The 20,820-nt window shown below is 36.3% G+C and overlaps 1 protein-coding gene across 1 annotated transcript; it reads left to right on the top strand.

Annotated features, from left to right (window-relative positions):
- Positions 1 to 419: 419 nt before the first annotated feature.
- Positions 420 to 12,244, top strand: LOC140137543 (endoplasmic reticulum chaperone BiP-like). The gene is given in 11 exon segments (XM_072159254.1): positions 420 to 574; positions 1,730 to 1,892; positions 2,252 to 2,483; positions 3,768 to 3,872; positions 4,500 to 4,642; positions 5,172 to 5,326; positions 7,252 to 7,487; positions 8,381 to 8,618; positions 9,039 to 9,206; positions 9,782 to 10,017; positions 10,019 to 12,244. Coding segments are annotated over 10 exon segments (2,010 nt in total). The 5' UTR covers positions 420 to 574; positions 1,730 to 1,737; the 3' UTR covers positions 10,361 to 12,244.
- Positions 12,245 to 20,820: the final 8,576 nt, after the last annotated feature.

A 20,820-nucleotide genomic window follows, 5' to 3' on the forward strand; every position in this document is an offset into this window, starting at 1 on the left:
GTATGTATCAATAATTGGAACTGAAATTGAATTACGAAATCCTTACTACGATTGTCATTTGTTTACATTTATAGCTATTTATGTATTTTAAAATGACACAGAGATGACATGTCAAATTGTCAATGAATTGAGTTTGTCGCGTAGTACATGTGGCATCGGGAGAGAAGATTTCCCCATTTTTGTAGACTTTTGCACAGTCATAAATTTTCTATTGCAAAATCGCGCCTCTACTCGATGCGTGCGTAAAAGACTTTTTAAAACCCGGAAGTACACGCCCATTTTCGTGAAATCTCTTTCGTCATCGCGATTTAGGTGACGTGTTTTACGCGTGGACCAATCACGACGAGACACCGTGCCGGCTTTTGACCAATCAGAAAAAGCCACGACCTGACACGACACATGTATAATGCAAGTGAGTAAAATTGTGGGCTATCCTTTCCAGACATACGATCATTGTGAAAACCTACGTGTGTATGGTACATGTGGTAGAAAAGTGGAGCAAATCTATTCAATATTTTGATTAGAAAACAACGGAATATATCGTTTTGAAGAATAAGATCTTGTGATCAATCTGGTAAGTTTTGTCTATTTTGATGGATATATTAAGCTTAATTTGCAGGGGATTCCATGGCAAGCATAAGATCTTGATGCGAAGTGTCAATATCTGTCATCAGTCGGTGTATAAAAAAATCGTGATATTTTGAGTTAAGCTTACCTAATTGTTTTGTTATTTGCAGTTGATTTACCATTATTATTTATTATAATCGTACCATTTATATGTCTGAAAATCAATTGTATTTATAACCATTATTAATATGCCTCTATACACTTGAAAATTGGGTTTAAAAAAACAAAACATGTTTGCCATACTGTCGATGTCATGACTGTTTGATGAATGATGGTTTTATTTTAATATTTTGTATTTCATGATAATTTCACTATATGATTTAAATTTAAGGCTTAACTTCACCTACTGAAAGTCTGCATACATGTATTATAAGCTATACTATTAAAAATGATGTAACTTGTATTACAGTACATAAATTTGTTATGAAAAAAAAATGATTGATCATCTCACAAGCTGAATAGATTTTGGTCAGATTTGGTAATTTTCATTTTATGGCATCCATATTTCACGGTGTCATTCATAATTATATTTTTAAATAAAGTTCATTCTCAATTCGACTTGTTAACACATGCAGCAAATAGCCAGATATGTAGGCCCTAACATTGCTGAATGCTGATGCTCACACAGCAACATGAAGAGATGACTGTTGAAACCTTCATGCATTTAAATTCACAGACTACTTGTACAGAGTTCAAAAATACATTTCTGGTTATTATAATAAAAACTATTCAAAATTTGTCTCTTGATGAGATGAGGATTATTTAGATTGTTTGATGTCACTGCATTTTCATGTTTAATTGCACACAATTTTCTTGCAAGTGTGATCAAGATGGAGAGAAAACATTGCCAAATCGATCTATGTCTCAGTCTCAGGCCTGAATTATCAGAGCTGTGATTGGTTAAAAGTTTTCCAAAAATATCAGCATCATGTGTATGGAAGGAAGTGATACTCCTTTACATGCTTTAGAAATTCGCTCATGCGTGAAAAGGGGTGTGGTAGTCAATAATAAATACCATGTTTAGGCTTTTGCAAGATTGGGTTTACTTGCAAATTTGTACAGAAAATTCTTATTTATTGCAAACAATGTTTTTGATTTGCAGATATCAAGATGAAGAAAGCATTTGTTGTGCTGTTTTATGTGGTGTTTGTGCTGGGCACTCTTGCTGCAGTACGTGCTGAGGATGACGATGATGAGGAAGAAGAGAAAAAGGAAAATGACTATGGAACCGTTATTGGTATTGATTTGGGAACAACATACTCATGGTAAGTTGAGTAATTTGGCATTCGGAATCTATCTACTGTTTTTGCCGATTATAAATGGAACTTTTTTTTTCAAATTTGTACTTGCTGTATTTTCCAATTGTAAAATAGTTGTCAATTGTATGGAGCAAAAATACCTCGCTTATTAAATCATTTGATCCATAACTTTCCAGTCTTATGTTCTCGACTTCACAACACCCAAAGTGGTAAAAGTTGTTTTGGATTCTGAAATTTACGACAATCTCTTGGATTGGAAGGACTTTTTTCGGCTCAAACACTGTACTTTGTCATTACATTTCGCTAAAGCGTGTGTGATGTCTTGCCCATTTTCATTGTATTATTTTCATTATCATCTTCAACAGTGTTGGAATTTTCAAAAATGGCCGTGTAGAAATCATCGCCAATGACCAGGGTAACCGTATCACGCCATCATACGTAGCATTCACAGCAGAAGGTGAACGTCTCATCGGTGATGCAGCCAAGAACCAGCTGACCAGTAACCCAGAGAACACAGTCTTTGATGCTAAACGCCTTATTGGACGTACCTGGGATGATCCATCTGTTCAGCACGACATGAAGTACTTTCCCTTCACGGTAAATAGCAATTCTAAACAATGAAAATATTTTTGAAGAAAATTTATCAAGTTTGTTAAAGGGGCATTTCGTGATCCACAGCCTCATCCCCCACTTTTCCCAAAAAAGTTGAGATTTTTACACCACTGGATACCTCTGGCTACATAATGTTTATGTACCAAATATTTCTTGCAGATTAAGGGCTGGGGTATGAGCGTTTGGACAGTATTTATTTTGGGACATTAGAGCACATCAGACATATCGAATTGCATTCTGAATACGAAGAATGTCATTCTGATATCAAATAATTTTGATTTTGTGAAATTTGCAATTTAATACACATTTTATGGCAAATCATTAAAAATTGACATTTTTGATATTTAACAGTACTTGAAGTAAACTTTATAAATCTGATGATTTATACTTAAAGTGTATTTAGGTGGGATGAAAAGCCGACGATCAATTGAAAATTTTGACCTTTGGTATTGAAGATATGGATTTTTTTTTCCCAAAACACCAAACAAAATTAGGTCTTTTTGGGAAAAAATCCATATCTTCAATATGAAAGGTCAAAATTTTCAATTGACCGTCGGCTTTTCCTCCCCTGCTACATACACTTTAAGAATATATCATTAGATTTATATAATTTACTTCGAGGACTGTATTATATCAAAAATTTGAAAAATATCAAATTTTTATAATTTGTCATAAAATTTGTATTATATTGTGATTTTCAAAAAATGAAAATTATTTGATATCAGAAAGACATGCTTCATATTCAGAATGCAATTCGATAGGTCTGGGGTGCTCTCAGGTCCCACAAAAAATACTGTCGAAACCCAATAAACGCTCATTTTAGATCCCTTAATTCGTTTAGCAAAAATATCGCCAACTTTGAATTTCGTTCTGGTGCACCAGAACGAAATTACAACACATTGTCTATGGAGCAGCGTAATACACATAATCATACATAACTCGCAAACGCAAAATCGGAATAAACTGAAATTTTGGAAATAAGCTTTTTTCGTGGATATCTACTGAAAAATGTCTTAAAAAGAGGATGCTAGGATCACGAAATCCTCCTTTAATTGTTGCGGAAATTAGAGCGAGTGAAGGATGAGTTTATTTAAATTTAGCACAAATTAGTTACTTCCAACCCAATAATATTTGCATCTTTGATATCAAATCATGTGTTGCTGGTCTATGACATAAGAAGTGTGGAAATAGTCTATATGCTATGTATTAACTTATTGCAAGACAAAATACTTGATTGAAATTATAAATCATCCATTTCTTAATTTTCAGTTGAAGAACAAGAACAACAAGCCCCATGTGGAGGTAGATGTTGATGGCAAAAGGAAGATGTTTGCAGCTGAAGAGATCAGTGCTATGGTCCTTATCAAGATGAAGGTAAGATTTATAACTAAATTTGTCTTAAAAAGTTAAAAATGAGAGGAAGAATAAATTAATTGCAATCAGTAAGTTCCACAGATGTGTACATTAACATTAAAACATCATTTGGCACCTGTCAAATTCAGAGAGAATCTTGTCACTGATTAATTTGATAACCAGGAAGGTTTGGTTCGTCCCAGAAGAACTACTCTGGCGTGGCTTCCTCTTTAATACCGTTTTCAATTTCATATCATATTTACTTGATTTTAGTAACATATTATGGCAATTTATACAAAAGATTAAAAAATTACAAACTATTCACTGATCAATTTGAAACATGCTCACTGCGTCTTGGCGGTTTAATTTAATGCGCTATGTTCATCATTGCCGTATTGGAAAGACCAGACAATGAATGTCATTTTGGAAACTAGCTTTTTGTCCAGTAAATGGACATCAATTGAAGGAATTACACAAGTCACAGCAAGATTAAGAATTCATTTTATACAAGATTTTCAAAAACCGATTCAGCTAGTTGTGCCTATCCCATCCAACAAAATTATTTTCAGAACAGTCTCCTGACTGGTAAGGCCCTGCCAATTACTATGCTGTGTAATTAATGCCATGTGGATTTCTGTGTTTTTACAGGAAACTGCAGAAGCTTACTTGGGCAAGAAGGTCACTCACGCCGTAGTCACCGTGCCAGCTTACTTCAACGATGCGCAACGTCAAGCTACTAAAGATGCTGGCACTATCGCTGGTCTCAATGTCATGAGGATCATTAATGAACCGTAAGTATATTCCTTAAGACCCATGTATCACATTTTCTCGGAGCCAAGAGAATTATGGATGGAAATATTCAGTGTGGATCGGCAGTTATGCACAAACATTCTCGTTAACTGATTTGTGTGAATCAAACTTGATTCTTGAGCAATTTACAGTGTGCTTGAATAATGCGAGAATCAACTGATCTTTGCAAACATATCTGGGCAAGAATCAACCGACTCTCACATTTTGTGACAAAATTCTACCCCTGTTATACTTGCTCTTTATTACAAAATAAATCTGGTGTTGATGTGTGAATGTCACACTTCAATTTGATCAGTAAAAATGTTCAGCATTAGCAATAGGCTTACTTTTATTGGTGAAACGATTGATTTTAACCATGAGCACGTGTTGAAACAGCTGTTAAAAATATTTGCCAATATTTATATTCTATAGAGCGATGCCTACTGCTAAATATTAATAATGTGACGTGTATTGATTTTATCTGTGATGCGTACCTGTGCTAAATATTCTCCCTCTCTTTTGCATATACAGGACAGCAGCTGCTATTGCCTATGGGTTGGACAAGAAGGAAGGCGAAAAGAACATCCTTGTGTTTGATCTTGGCGGTGGTACTTTTGATGTGTCTCTGCTTACCATCGATAATGGAGTCTTTGAAGTCGTCTCTACAAATGGAGATACCCATCTTGGTAAGCTCCAAGTTTCTCTTGAATTTAGGTACAGATGATATTAGGTCCAAAAGAACTGGTATTCACTGCTTTTATAAGTGATTGATTTTCCTGAAATATAAAAACATTACATGAAACGATGGAGCAGAAATAGTTTGTGCCACTGCGTGAGAAACTGTGTACCGAATATTTTGCAGTAAACCTTTGATGAGCGTGTACTATTGTGATGTTGCAAAGTCAGAGCTAACAACGCGTTCATTCATAAATTTCCACTCGGCAACAGCAGATCACCTCGGCAGCCAATCAGAGACAAGTGCGTTTCAACAGTAAAATATGCGATGTATGCTTAAAATAAGCTCTCGTCAAAGGTTTACTGCTAAATATTATAGTAGGGATAACCATCAAAATTTCATGTTGCCCCTATTGCTACAAAAGATTGTTTTCTGGATAGAACTCATCAATAGAAGTATTTTGGTGGTTAAATGGTCAAAATCCGTCAAAAACTTTGCGAATTATGAATTTTCAAAGTTTCCCATTCTGACCGGTCATTGGAGCGAAATAAAATGACAAGGTCCAAAAATATCAATTGGGAGCAAAATTGGCATAAGCATATATTTACCTTTATATATTTCTTTATTTTAACATAATATATGCAAACATGAAACAAGCATATTATGAAAGTATCAAAGGGTTTCTTATGAAATGGCACTTTACTAGTCAATGGCATAAATTATTTTTTCAAACCGAGGCATTGAAATCATGCATTTAGCGAACATTTGCCAAAAATCATCCAAGATGGCCGATATGGCACAAAATCAAAATTGCACTAAGTCCATGTAAACTTTTTTTTCACAACCAAAAATTTCGATGTTATTGGGTTTAATCATGACCAATTAGTAGGTGTATGCAAATTAAATCTTGTGTCATTGAAGGTCATTGACTCATTCACAACAATAGAGGTTATCCACTTCACTCCTCAGTCCTCATGCTCATTCGTGACTTCTAACAAAAGGTGCTGGTTCCCGTAGTATTCTTCATTCAAAACAATTCAATACATGACCTCGGAGTTACCTGCATGACTTTCGCGGGCTATTTTGAAACAGTTATGGTTGCACATTCAGGTACTTCTTTTGAAAGTTCTAAACAAGGTATAGCCAGCAGCAAGTTGTAGATGGTATGGGCCTAAATATAAGAAAACGTTTAGGGTTGAAATCAGGTGAAAAATACATCAAATGAGCACGAAACTTCACATTTATGTTCAGAAAGGTGTCTTCTTAGCATGATTTGAAAGGAGTATGGAAATTCCAAAGGGAAGCTGGTGATTTAATTTGTAACTCGAGATCTACTTGTTCAATATTTTAACCTTTTTACAGAGGGTATGATAGAGGTATTACTACCAACTCTGCCAAATTTCAGCTCAGTAGGCTACGTTTTTCACCTGAAATTATTGACATGAATATTTTGTGCCATTCTTGAGCAGTGCTGAACTCAGCCACTGGCAATTAAGCGCACTGTGGCGATGGACCAATTTTGACTCGCACTTACAGAAAAATGAAATAAGTTATGTTGCTGTAATTTGCAAGATAGTTACAAAATATAATTGGCATTAACTTCCCCAATTTTTACAGAAAAATATTGAAAAATAAAAGAATGAGATCAATTTAGAAATGTCTGTGCAAGCAGTGCACAGTTGAGCTCCCTGCATGTCTATGGGAGTGTTCTAATCAAGTTGATGGTTCATTGGTCATCCCTAATTATAGTGTCTGATAACATGTTATGTTATCAGATTATCGATTACTGTAAAAAGGATCAATAACTTTGAAAATTGGCTCTCCTCATGCTCGCAAGTTTGATACACAAGTTTAGGTCAAGAAATTTAAGTTACCGGTAGGCTACATGTGTATTTTAGATTAATATCAACTCATCTTTCTTTACTCTAATCTCAGGTGGTGAAGATTTTGATCAGCGTGTCATGGATCACTTCATCAAATTGTACAAAAAGAAGAAGGGAAAGGATGTGCGCAAGGACAACCGTGCCGTACAGAAGCTCCGTCGTGAAGTGGAGAAGGCCAAGAGAACCCTTAGCTCACAGCATCAGGCCCGTATCGAAATTGAATCTTTCTACGATGGCGAGGACTTCTCCGAGACACTGACCAGAGCCAAGTTTGAAGAATTGAACATGGTAAGTAAATTATGGAAAGACAAAGAGAAAGAAAACCCCAGATCATTTTCCGGCACTGTCTTGGGCTATTTTTGGACCTGGTTTTTGACAGGCAGTTTGCTTTAGGGATGTCCTTGACAGATGCTTGATGATTAGGCATACATTGTATGCAGTGTTAAATTTGCCAAATGATGCCCTCTATGTATGAGCAGTGTTTGCTGCTTGGATTACAACGTACGCCCCTCTTGACTGATGGCAATCAAACTTTAATTTGTTCGGCCTATAATTTGTTCGGCCTATAATTTGTTCGGCCTATAATTTGGGCCTTAATTTGTTCGGCCTATAATTGGTTTGGCCTATAATTTGTTTGGCCTATAATTGGCAAAAATTAATCTGTTTTTGTAATTGTGTGAGCCGCAAGTCACTTAAGTCTGAACTTCACATTCAGTAAATTCGCATACTGGTACATGTAAACACATGAGTCCCGGGTTCAGTTTTTTGCATTTGCCGGAACCGGAAAAAGTAAGATTACGTAACTTGAATGGGTCCAGCAGGCTGTGCTTGGACCCGGAAAAAATCCCATCCAAGAAATTGTTAACTTTACTGGGTTGACATTATTGTAACGTAATATTTGCATGATCCGAAGACGGTTTGCTCTAGGAACATCTTTGACGGATGCTTTACTATAATTATACTAGCGGTTGATAAATTCAACTTGTAATAAGTAGATCAAATTCATAAGGACATAGCAACACATTAATGAACTCCCATCGGCTGCTGAAGCCCAGTAAAGCGCATTGTTCAATCATCAGCACTTGATAAATACGGCTTGTGTATACTATTATGTTAATATTTGTAAAATTTGCATGAGTTTGTAGACTAAATTTGTTAACCTTTGCTCTTACAAAAAATAGGATCTGTTCCGTTCCACCATGAAGCCAGTCAAGAAAGTCATTGACGATTCCGACCTCAAGAAGAAGGAAATTGATGAAATCGTCCTCGTCGGTGGCTCCACCCGTATCCCCAAGGTTCAGCAACTTGTCAAGGAATTCTTTGATGGTAAAGAGCCATCTCGCGGTATCAACCCTGATGAGGCTGTGGCTTATGGTGCTGCTGTACAGGCTGGTGTGCTCAGTGGTGAAGACCAAACTGGTAGGTAGCTAGCTAATGACCCTTCCCTCCCCTGCCCTCTCCCCGCCCCTCCCCCCCCCCTCCAAAAATGAGATTATTTATAGATAATTCTATGTGTATCATTATCATGCCTGAGAAGATACAAATTAGACAATTAAAATGTGATTGACATAAATTCTGTGGAAAAACTCAAGGTCATGATGGACCTGGCCTGGGTCAACTCACAGAAATTACTTGGCTACTTTCCCTCCAGAGGTCCACTGGTATTACATAACATAATGCGACACATTTTAACCAACTGCATAACTGTACAATTTTTACAAGTCGTTTAGCAGTTTTTGAACGTATAATACTGTATTTTCCGTTTGCAACTTGGGTACCAGTAGCAATTTATCATGTAATATTAATTATGTCTACGTTTTCCCCCCTCTCAACCTACAGGTGATCTTGTACTTTTGGATGTTAACCCCTTGACTATGGGTATTGAAACTGTTGGTGGAGTGATGACTCAGCTGATTTCAAGAAACACAGTAGTCCCCACAAAGAAATCACAGATCTTCTCCACAGCTGCTGACAACCAACCCACCGTCACAATTCAAGTATTTGAAGGTAAGAATACTCTTCTTTTGAGGGCCATTGTTGAATTGTAATGGTGACATAAGTTTAGAAATTGTTAGTATATAAGAGTATTTGCTGGCATAATGCATGTTAGAATATGACCTTTGATAGGTCAACTGGCTCACGCTTTCTTTGTTAAGAGCCACTGATCGAAATGATCACAACACAAAGCCTATGGCATATCATAATTTGGAACGGGTGTATGAGCCCAGGCTTGAACCAGTAACCAATGATGTTTTCAATGTTAAATAATAGGATGAAAACATCAGATATTTGCACACAATCCCAATGCAAAGTATGGTAAACTTGCCACATGTGTACAAAAACCAGACATACCAAGGTCAGAAACCCCATTGGGTCATGGGAATGTCTTTAAACATCCTCTGCTGCCACTGTTGTTGTTGGATGGTGTAATATCCTAGTGGCAGAGGAACAATAGCAAAGGTGCTAGATATAAATGCTGACATTTTCTTAATTTACAGCATAAAGTTTAATTGAATAATGCTTGAGTTGTGGCTGGCTTTGTTAACTAAATTCCTTCTCCTGTTTTTACTTTACTCCATCAGGTGAAAGACCAATGACAAAGGACAACCATTTACTAGGAAAATTTGATTTGAACGGAATCCCACCAGCACCACGAGGCGTACCACAGATCGAAGTCACATTTGAAATTGATGTCAACGGTATTCTCAGAGTATCAGCAGAAGACAAAGGCACAGGAAACAAAGAAAAGATCACAATCACAAACGACCAGAACAGGCTAACGCCAGAGGACATTGAGCGCATGATCAATGGCGCTGAAAAAATTCGCAGACGAAGATGCCAAACTTAAACAGAGAGTGGAATCAAGAAACGAACTTGAAAGCTATGCATATTCATTGAAAAATCAAATTAAAGATGAAGAAAAATTAGGCGGTAAACTTACAGAGGATCAAAAAGAGACAATTATGACCGCAGTAGACGAGCAAATTGAGTGGTTAGACGCCAACCAAGATGCAGAAAAAGAAGATTATGAAGCACATAAAAAAGAATTGGAAGATATTGTACAACCTATTGTAAGCAAGCTTTACGAAGGAGCCGGTGGCCCACCTCCTGGCGAGGAGGGTGAAGAAGAGGATGAAGATTTTGACAGAGATGAGCTTTAAGGACACGTTTTTTGACCGTGCAAAATAGGACTTGTCATAATAAATTATTTTATAAAAATGCTATCGAGACCCCAGCGGGGAGAATTGGCCATCGCCAAACTAAATATTGAATCTATGAAGGTCAACGAAGCATGGGATTACCAGTTTGCTTACCAATTCTTCCTGCTGTGGAATCAAATTTCTTTCGTAAGAGAGAAATTGTTATGTGGGTTTATTTTCCACCAAAACCTATTCAGTTGGATGTTGGGTCCAACTCCAAGTTGTGAGCAGAGTGAAATGCTGAAATCTCACATTTATTTTTTTTGGTTTGAGGAATGTAGCCAGTACCTTCTGGAGTATGAGTAGGGTCGCAAACATGCTCATTGTCGGGACAAAGTTCTTAAACAACCAATACGTTTCTACATATGGAATGGCCTTTGCCCTTTGGATGAGTTTGGTGTAAACATAAAAAAAATGATACTCCACAACTTGAGGTCAAATTTTGAGCTGTTGTGAAATGGGGGTTTAACTTCAACTATTGAACCGATTTCAGGATTTTTTGTGGCCAAAAGTAAATCATATTGATTTCGGGATATATCACGAACTTAGAATCGCACCTCTGGACAATTTTTTGCTCATAGAGCATGTTACAATTTTTACCTTAAAATGCAATTCAGTCTCTCCAAATCCCATGCATTCATTCTCGTCCAACTCTGATCTTGCAGGAGTAAACTGGCTACATATCTCAAACATTTTTTACTACATTTTGAATAAGTGCAACTGTAATCTTCAATTGGTACACTTTTGTTCTAGTCTTGAATTCCATTGAATTTATTTATTAACATTTTGATGTTCTCTATTGGGGTCAAGGGATAATATATTACTACTGAAGATGGCAGATGGAGGGAGGGAAAGTGTACAAAAGAACATTGTTATCAACTTTCGTCCATTTTTTTTCAAATCATTTTATGCAATTTGCCAAACTGTAAACATGGGTTTAAAAATACAATTATTGGTGAAACTTTCTTTCTTCAACCTCTGAGTTGCACGATTTGGCTGCAAGTGATCTATCGGAAAATAGGGGGAGATAATTGTAGTAGTTAAAGGACAAAGTACATTGTATTCTCAGGATTTTCTGTGTTCACTAAATTGTTTATTAGAAAGGGTATCGGAACATTACTTGTTTATTAGGTTGGGGGTCGGAACAATTTAACTTAAATTTGTTTGAAATTATTGTGACGTGTTTTGAGATGCAACACAGTTGCTATTCTTGAAGCATGTGAAGTTGTGAGAAACAAGAAAGTCTTTGAAAAAGGCTTGTGTTGTGTTGAAACATTTTTTGTCAGTAGAAATTCTATTTCCAAAAACAAGCATTTGTAAATGATAGAAATTATATATATGCTTGGATGTTGAGCTGCCAATGTAATATGCTACATTGTATGTGAATTTGTTGGACAATATTGAAAGTTATGTTAGGTGTGAAAAAGAGTGGTATAAGGTAACAATTTGAATTGTTTATAAAAGAAAAGTGGGAATTATTTACAGAAACTTGACCTACTTGTTTTAAAACTGTTTTAAATATCTGTGGTTTTGTGTAATATTGTACATTATAAGAAAAAAAAGACCAGGGTATTTTGAAGTTTTACAGCATGGCTTTGGGTCAAGATTTCTGATCGTAAAATAACTACTTTTCTTGTATACAAGACGGATTTTGTTTGTATTTTCCTCCCCAAGCTATTCAAGTGTGTATTTTTATGTTGATCTTCCTGGTAATGTCACTAGTTTTGATTGGAATCAATAATAACACATCAGGAAGATGTTATTGTTGCAACTTGCAAACTTGATTTTGTAATAAAAATCTTTATTGGGATGTATATGTGTATTAAATACTTGAATGTTTCTAAATTTATGTCTAATTGTGTACTTTCTTTGCTGATGTTTGAATCATTCTATATAAGGATCAAGTTCAAACCCGGGATGCGCAGGCAGACTTTCACATGCCAACCTACTTTTTGCCATTGTTCTCGCCCATCAGCAGATCAGTTTTTCATAAAAAGCACCCAAACTTTGGGTGATTTTACTGACATTATTGCCCAAATGCCCCAAACCAATAGGGCACATTGGTCTCCACTGAAAACCCATCCATTGATGTACCAAAATCGTTGAAAAGGTACCCCAAAGCCATGGCACATCCTCGTATACCTTTAACCAGGGAGAATCCCCTTCCGGGTGCCCAAACCCACAATGGGTTGAACCAAAAACTTTGAAAGCAAACTAAAGCCTTTGCTAAAAGTAACCAACCCAGCCATTGCAAATACGCCTATCACTACGGAATTATTAATCATATTCACATTTTTTCGACACGAGAAGGGTGGGTTATTTAAGCGTATTTTGATGCCCAATTTGGCCAATGTCATTCACAATTAAAACAATGAAAGTACCCGAATTTAACATAGTTGGTAGTGGTGATACAAACCCACCCTTTTTATTTCAAACCCACCCTTTTTATTTTATACCCTTTATACCAAAACTCCAAAACCCACCCTTTCTAAGTGTGGTTACTGATCATTGATAAGTGGTTATGGTGGTCCAAGAGATTCAGATTTGCATCAAAGAGAATTACATATTGAAATTTTAGATGACCAAACAGAATGGGATTTCAATATATTGTGCGTTTCATTTAGTGTCATTCAATCGGAAATTACAGTAAGCTTTGAGATTGCAATTGTTGACTTCTAAACCCACCCTTTTTATCAGTGACCACCCTTTATATTTGGACACACATTTTAACCAGAAATTTTTCAAACCCACCCTTTTAGGCATTTTGTGGACCCTTCAAACCCACCCTTTCTAAAGCGTGGGTTACCAACTGTTTAAATGTTGCCATTTACACTACAGCAATTGATGGTTATTATTGCATGTAAAACCCTCTATTATCTTCGGCTGAATTCATATCAATACAAATGTCCTGGTATTTTTCTTTAAAAACGCTGCTGTATCGGTAATAATGAAACTATTAAACGACACTGGAAGAATGAATATCGAAATGCACATAAATATTGAAATACCACTGAGAGAAATCATTGCACAATTTTTTAACTTTTGCACCTAGGACCCTACAAAGGCTACATTTATGATTTCTACGCCCACTACTCCATATTCCAGACTTTTTTTTTTTTGATTAAAAGATATTGCTCTGTTTTGCCATATATGAAACAAATCTTAATGCTCTGGTTAGCTCTTAACTGGCAATAAAAGTCAACATTTTAAATAGTCTTGCAATTTGAGAGAAAATGGGCCAAAAATGTAAATTGCAGTCACAAAATTCAGAGACTGGTGGCCACGAAATCTGGAGGCTACGAGTTTTTGTTAATTTGGATAATTGGCTGTGATATTAGAAAGTGCGGTTTCTAAAAAGAAATGCATATCTTAAAAGTAGTCTTAGGGCTTGATTGTTGCATACTATACGGAAAACGCCCTAAAAATGCACGTTTTTGGCCCATATTTCCAAAAATTTGCTCAAGTTTTTAAACAAAATTTTTTGCCCGTTAGAACCAACTATGAAGGATTAGGATTCAGCTACGTTTCATTTGGCGAAACAAGATATTTTTTAATCCCAAAAAATTAGTTCTGTATTTATATTCACTTCGGCAAGCGACAAGCGATTGGTATTTGACGAATAAGGGACAAGCTTTTTCTGATGCAAAAGTGCTTTACCAAGTGCTATTGCTCCGCAATGGATGGTAAATTCAGCTTTAAGATCCAAGATCTATGAAGCCTAGAGGAAAACAATTGAGTTGCAAATCCGACTGCTCCTTCCATCTACAACAAAACTGGAAAAGGGTTGAAGCGATTGTGCAAAACGTGTCAATTTACATTTTAACCCCCTAATTCCCCAACCAAACTAAAGCCAAAAAGTAACAGCCATTATAAATAAGCATAATATAGCTTCAAAACTAGTACATGTAATCGTGTACATCATAATTGACTGAAACAGACACTGCACTGGATCGGGAAGGTGTTTATAATACAGGCTTGGGCCCCTAAAGTAAAATGCTAAGACTTGCAATCAGGAAGTGGTTTTGGGGGATTTAAGTTACTACTGCCACCCCACTTTTGAAAATTGGCCTTTTTGGGAGGCACATATCAGGCTCAGCCACTATTTAAAAAATGCTGATTTATGCCAATGATTTTTGCAAGAATTGATTCAGATTCTCACCAAACGTTAAAATGAAAATAAGCGAGAAAGGGAAACGAGAGTCACTTGGTTGGTTTTTTTTTTATATTGCACTATAGAACTTCAGAGTGGATCAGAGTGTTCAGAAAACACGGTATCTTGGTGGGGGAAGACGAAGCATAGGGACCAAAAAGTTTTTGACCTCTGAAGGGGGGGGGAGGGGAGTTAGCCAAAAGTTCCAAATTCTTAGGGGGGGGCCTAAAATTGGGAGCTTTTTAAATTTTCCTTTGCAAGAGAGGGAAAGAACCTCTCCTACATGCACCCACCCGTGTATCTACTACTGTGTCATGTATATTCCAGTAGCTCTACGGAAAAGGAAATACATTTTTTAAACTTTTTATATTTCAATATTTTGTGCAATAATTTTACTTGTTATGTACCAGTGATGAAGTCAAGTAAATAAATAAAAACAAATAAAATAAGTACCTTCTTTGAATTGAGGGGGGGGGGCGAAATAAGCTTTAGGGATCAAAAAAGTTTTTTTTTAATCCAAGTTCCCCCAGAGTATTTCTCAACATCCCTTTCCATATTTCTGTATGCTAATAGGCTTTGTTGCTTGGCTTGAGCATTTTGTTTGAGCCTGGTCCCATCATTAATACTAAAGTATCTTTTTTGCAGGGAGCTACTATTTCAACAAACTATAAAATGCTCAAAACCATCAAATCTATAGTGTTTACTCATGCACTAGAGGTATTTTATTACAAAACAAAACAAAAATACATTGATACAAAATCAATAACCCATATATTTATGAAATAGTGTGACGTGATAATACAGATTTCGACAGTCATGCAATTAGAAATAAGTTACTTATGAAGTTGATAATGCTTGCAAGGCTAAATCCAGGATCAAAATAAGATAAATTTTTGCGCAAAACAATTTTTGGGTAAACCCGCAGGATGTACAGGGACCTCTCACTAGAGGGTAGTAATCAAAATGGCCACTGATATTTTTATGATTCTCTGAACTGTGTTCTAGTATGTTGACTGGAGGAAACTATGTGTGTTCATTTATTCTGAAAGCTTTACGCTAGAAGGATACACAACTTGTTCATAAGTTCCGTCAATGATTTTACCAAATGGTTCAAAATGTAAGAAAATTTTGCAAACATCATGCTCAACTTATTGATTAACTTTCCTGTTTGCACATATTAAAGGTGGTTTAGACTAGTCCGAATAATCAGTCCCAGAACAATATTCATTCACTGACCTGATTGTATTCTGGGCTTGAGAACTCTGCCCCTTCGAGAACTCTGCCCCTTCGAAATCTTGATAGCAAACTGGACAAAAGAAGAACATGGAAACGCTTCACAGCATTTTTCACAGCGTGAATCATTCTATTGTGGACCATCCTTCTGATACTTGCCTGAATTAAAGGAATGTTTTGACAGATTTGTTTGTCAACCACTCTGTTTGAAAACAGACAAGGAGGACAAAATTTGTCATCTTTGCCAAACAGGAAAGTAACAGGTGTTGTACACCCACTAGGTTTAGACCTGGTATTCAGTGGCTGCACCATTTGTTTTCCAGGGGGTGAGGAATGGGAGACCCAAACATTTTAGACCAAGTTAATGGATTTTTACTGATTATTTTGACAGGGGGAGCCCAAGTTTTGTATAACTTATAGCTCTGTGCTAATTGAAGCAGATTACTGAAGCAGATTATTATGGGATATGATTGAATCACTTTTTTTACCCTGTGTATTGGCATCATGGACTAGAGAGTGCCATTCATATATTGAAGCTGGCTGTACGGTCCCCGGGTACGGTCCCATTTACACAAAATTTTAACTTTTTTTTTTTATTTAGCTTAAAAATATTTTCATAGGTGCATTGTGCCCTCTGCCATCCCCCCTTCCATCTGCTCTTTTCCCCTTCCTCCACTATGACCCTGCAAATCACCTGAATACATACATGAAGCAATACAAACTATGCTGTTAAAGGGCTGTTAAACAAATTTGGTCTTCAACAACAGTTTAATCATAATCATACACATGTATATAGAAAGTGAAAAAGACAAAGATGTCAACGTACTGTTTCAGTGAATATGTACATCGTCGTTCAATAACAATGCATTTTGCACTTTTCTTCACATCGATCAGAATAAATAAATGCCATGGTTATTAACACAATCCTGCCCACCATCCATAAAATGGGGAATATATTCCATTTACTGCACATCCAAGATGGCGGCCATGGCATGAGCGGCCATCTTGGATATGCAGTAGGTGAATTTCCCCGGTGAATTTCAAAACTGCATATATGACGAGTGAGGAGTAATCATTTCAAATGTTTATGAAATAATTGTGGTATGTTTTCCCTCATTCGCATGGCTGCCATGCATTTGAGCAATGAGAGGGGTTTTTCCGGTATGTGCAGTGAGTGTAGGAAGTGTTAATTCAAATTCAATTAGAACAGTGATGTTAAGGGGGTACTACACCCCTGCCAATTTTGTGCCTATTTTGGCATTTTTCTCAAAAATTATAGCATATTGGTGACAAGTAAGATATGTATATTATAGGGGCAAGGACTATAACTACTGTACTGAAAATTCACCAACTCAAAGCAAGTAGTTATTGATTTATTGATCAAATATTGGTTTTCCCTCATTTTTGACTGTAACTCCACAACTGTTGTCTGTGCTGAAATAAAAATTTCCAGTGCAGTAGTTGTAGTCCTTGCACCTACAATATACATATCTTACTTGTCCCCATTGCGCTATAATTTTTGAGAAACATGCAGCAATAGGCATAAAATTGGGCAGGGGTGTAGTACCCCCTTAACCATGTGTATCAAACAATTAGTAACACAAAGATCTGTTTCATACTGCATAACATGATATTTTAGCTGTATAATTTTTCTACTCTGAACATTTTTTGTGTTTCTTCTATTCAGGGTGCACTATACCTAATAGCATCTCCATTGAAAAGCACGTAAAAATCAACAATTTAAGCTGTATTTCTACCCCGCATGACAATGTGTTTGAAATGGCTGTTGAAGTTTAAAGTGGTCAGTATTTTGCACTTTCATCGATCCTTGTGAAAATATCCCGCTATACATTATGTGAACAAAAATATAAATAAATAAATGTACCAAGATTGGCACTTGCTGTGCAGTCATACAATTACAGGTGTGTTGATACCTTTTCCCCACTATCATGTTGGCCCATCTAGTTGAAATGTACTAAAAAACAAATGAAGAGTTTCATCGCAAAACGTGATAAGCGCCAAATATATTGAGAGAGCACTGACAAACAACGTATTGTCGAGATATGGCGCAATTATGTTAAAAAAATCACCAACTTGCAATATATCCAACATTAAACAGGTGCGTAAGTTATTTCTTTTTGCAAAATGCGATAAACACCATGCCTGTTTAACACAATTTGGTCTTTTTCTCAAAATGGATTTATCATGTTTTGTGATGAAAATCTTCAAATGTTGCAAGTTACCACCGATTTGATTTCACAAAGGTGATTTGTAATTTATACACATAATGATATTTATAACAGAAACCCACCCTGAAGTAACTTTACAATGATTTTGTATGCTTTGTTTCACCTGAAGTTTTGTAGTGGTATCATTACTTTCACCCGGTTGCATCACAGACATGACAACAAACCACCCTTGTACCCACGTGTTTACAAATCTATATAATACAATCGGTAGGATGAAGGTTATATTAAAATGTGCAAGTTGATACTGCATTCAACAACTCTTCCTATACCTTTGTATAGGAGCCAACCGTTGTTAATCCGTGATGAATCCGCACTTGTACAGTAGCGTATACGCGAACACATGCGCGAATACACGTGAGTGTGTAAATTCGTCGTGCATGGAACCTGTGTGCGCATACATACATGTACACACTTACAAGTTGAATTACATATTTTTTTGGAGGTAGCAGCTAAACATTGATGTTTTATTCTGTAGTTTTATTGCTGAAATCACCAATATTTTTGTAAGGCTGAGTGGCAATGATTTACTGACATTCCTCATGAAATAATCCTTTGAACCATTTAGCTGCTTTCGTTGTTGAAAGGGATTCAATCATGTTTCGCCGTTGCTCATCACAGTTTAACAACTCGCGTCCAGCGCATCTGCATGATTTACTTCACTCGGGCAGCTAAAGCTGCCCACATAAAGTAAACCATGCAGACGACGCGGACGCATCGTTGTTAAACAGTGATGAACAACAGTGAAACATGATTGAATCCCTAAATCAGTGGAATACACTTACGTATTAAACACAACATAAGGCCAAAAAAAAATAATGGTTTGTCTCAAAGCTCACGAGTGGTTTGAAAACAAATGCAAAATGCGATTTTTTTATTTTATTTTTTTTATTCCCGACTTTTTCATGGTATTTGGAGAAAAAAAAAAAAAAAAAAAAAAAAAAAATCTGTATGACTTTGAGACAAACCTTTTTTTTTTTTTTTTTGCCTAACATAACAAGCGTTATTTCTAGAGCACTTTATCATAGTTTGGCAATGCAAGAAATAACAAAAGCACTTTAAAAGCATCTCTATCAAAGGCAGGTGAAAGTCAAAACAAAAGTATATCATCTGATTGTTGATGTATCACATGGAATGTATGTCTGTGAAGTTTTATCTGTGACTCAACAAGGTCCAACCAGGCCAAATGAGGCATTTTTGTGAACTTGTGGTATTATCTTCACAAACTTTCAATACTATTATTCTAGTAAGCAGGTGCGCTACCGTACACTTGAAATTTGGTCATTTGTTGCAAGTTTCAAGCTTTACAATGCCAACTTTCTTTCACACTTGCTGCCTTGACCAAATTGGATCATAGTTCATCCCATTTATTGATTTAAATATTAAAATTCAGAAAACTATACCATACCGTATTCATTCCATTAACTACCTATGCCCCAATATTAAAGTGCCCACCCAACGACTTATCCGACATCATTATGTGCAGGAGGCAACTACACATGTATCAAAAACGGAACCATCTACATTTTTTATGTATGCAATTATGTAAACACTCACCCAAAACTTTGCTAAGCATCCTAGGTTGTTAATGGAATGAATATGGTATGTATTTTTTGGTGGGTATGTCATCAATCGAGGCATTGATAATTCAGTACTACTATATCTGCATATAACCAGATATAAAATCTGCATTATTTTTTTTTTTAAAGGCAAGAGTTACAATAAGCCTTTTTTAAATATGGCGGGCACAAATGGAGAGGGCGTACTTTGAAGTGAGTAATCTTTTGTCAGCTTGGCAGCATACAAAAGATTCCTCACTTCAAAGTACGCCCTCACCTTTTGTACTCGCCATATTTCAAAAAGGCATAGAGAATTTAACAGATATAACATGGTGTTAGCTCACCACATCAACTAACCTTTTGAAGTTTTTTCACATTCGTGTGAAAGAATCTGAGGCATATCCAGCAAAAGGCATCTACATCTTATAGAAAATATACAAGGATAATTCTTATTTATCCAAATCTTGTGCGTTCTGAAGTCTAGTAAGTGCCAAAATATTTTTTTTACAATTAAAACTAGTGATGCTTGAAATATCTTTTATCTAAAAGATGCATATTTTGTACAATATGTGACCATCCACCACGAATGGGATGTAATGTTGGCAGAGCTTGTTTTGAGATACAGTCCATTGAACCACAAAAAATAATAGAAAACAAAGAATTTCCGGACTCCTTACCCTTTTTACTATACCTTGTAAATAAGCAACAGGGACAATGTAAAGAAAGAAAGCAGTCAAGTTAGCTCAATCGATAAGGCGTTCGACTGTGGTATGAGAGGTTGTGGGTTCGAACCCTGGCGGTGCCTAGTACGCTCACGTGGAAAGAAAATTGAGTTAGCTTGAAATTCCCCTGGACAAGGAACTCACTGCTAATTTGTCTTGTTGTAACCCGTACGAAACTCGGGGAGCTGATCCTGGTTGCGATGGTTATTTGTGGAATGTCTAGGGTGTGCGCTCTTGTAGCAGCAAAGTCCCTGATTTGTTGTTTAATGGTTTGTGGAATGATGTGGGCCGTAGTGGTCAGCGACAACCTGTCAAGTGTGCTGAGGCTTGTGGATCAACGTCTAGGCGTTGTGCCTGTGCGTGGCGCACTATAAATCACTGCGCTTTTTTTTTTTTTTTTAAAGCTTACTTTGAGGAAAAGTTGCCTGTTCAATATCTCAAAAAGTGGAAATGCTAACATTACAACCCATTTGTCGTTGAAAGTCACATATTACTTTCACCTTAGGCCTCA

The sequence above is a fragment of the Amphiura filiformis genome, chromosome 17 (assembly GCF_039555335.1).
Source record: "Amphiura filiformis chromosome 17, Afil_fr2py, whole genome shotgun sequence".
Classification (NCBI taxonomy): Eukaryota; Metazoa; Echinodermata; class Ophiuroidea; order Amphilepidida; family Amphiuridae; genus Amphiura; species Amphiura filiformis.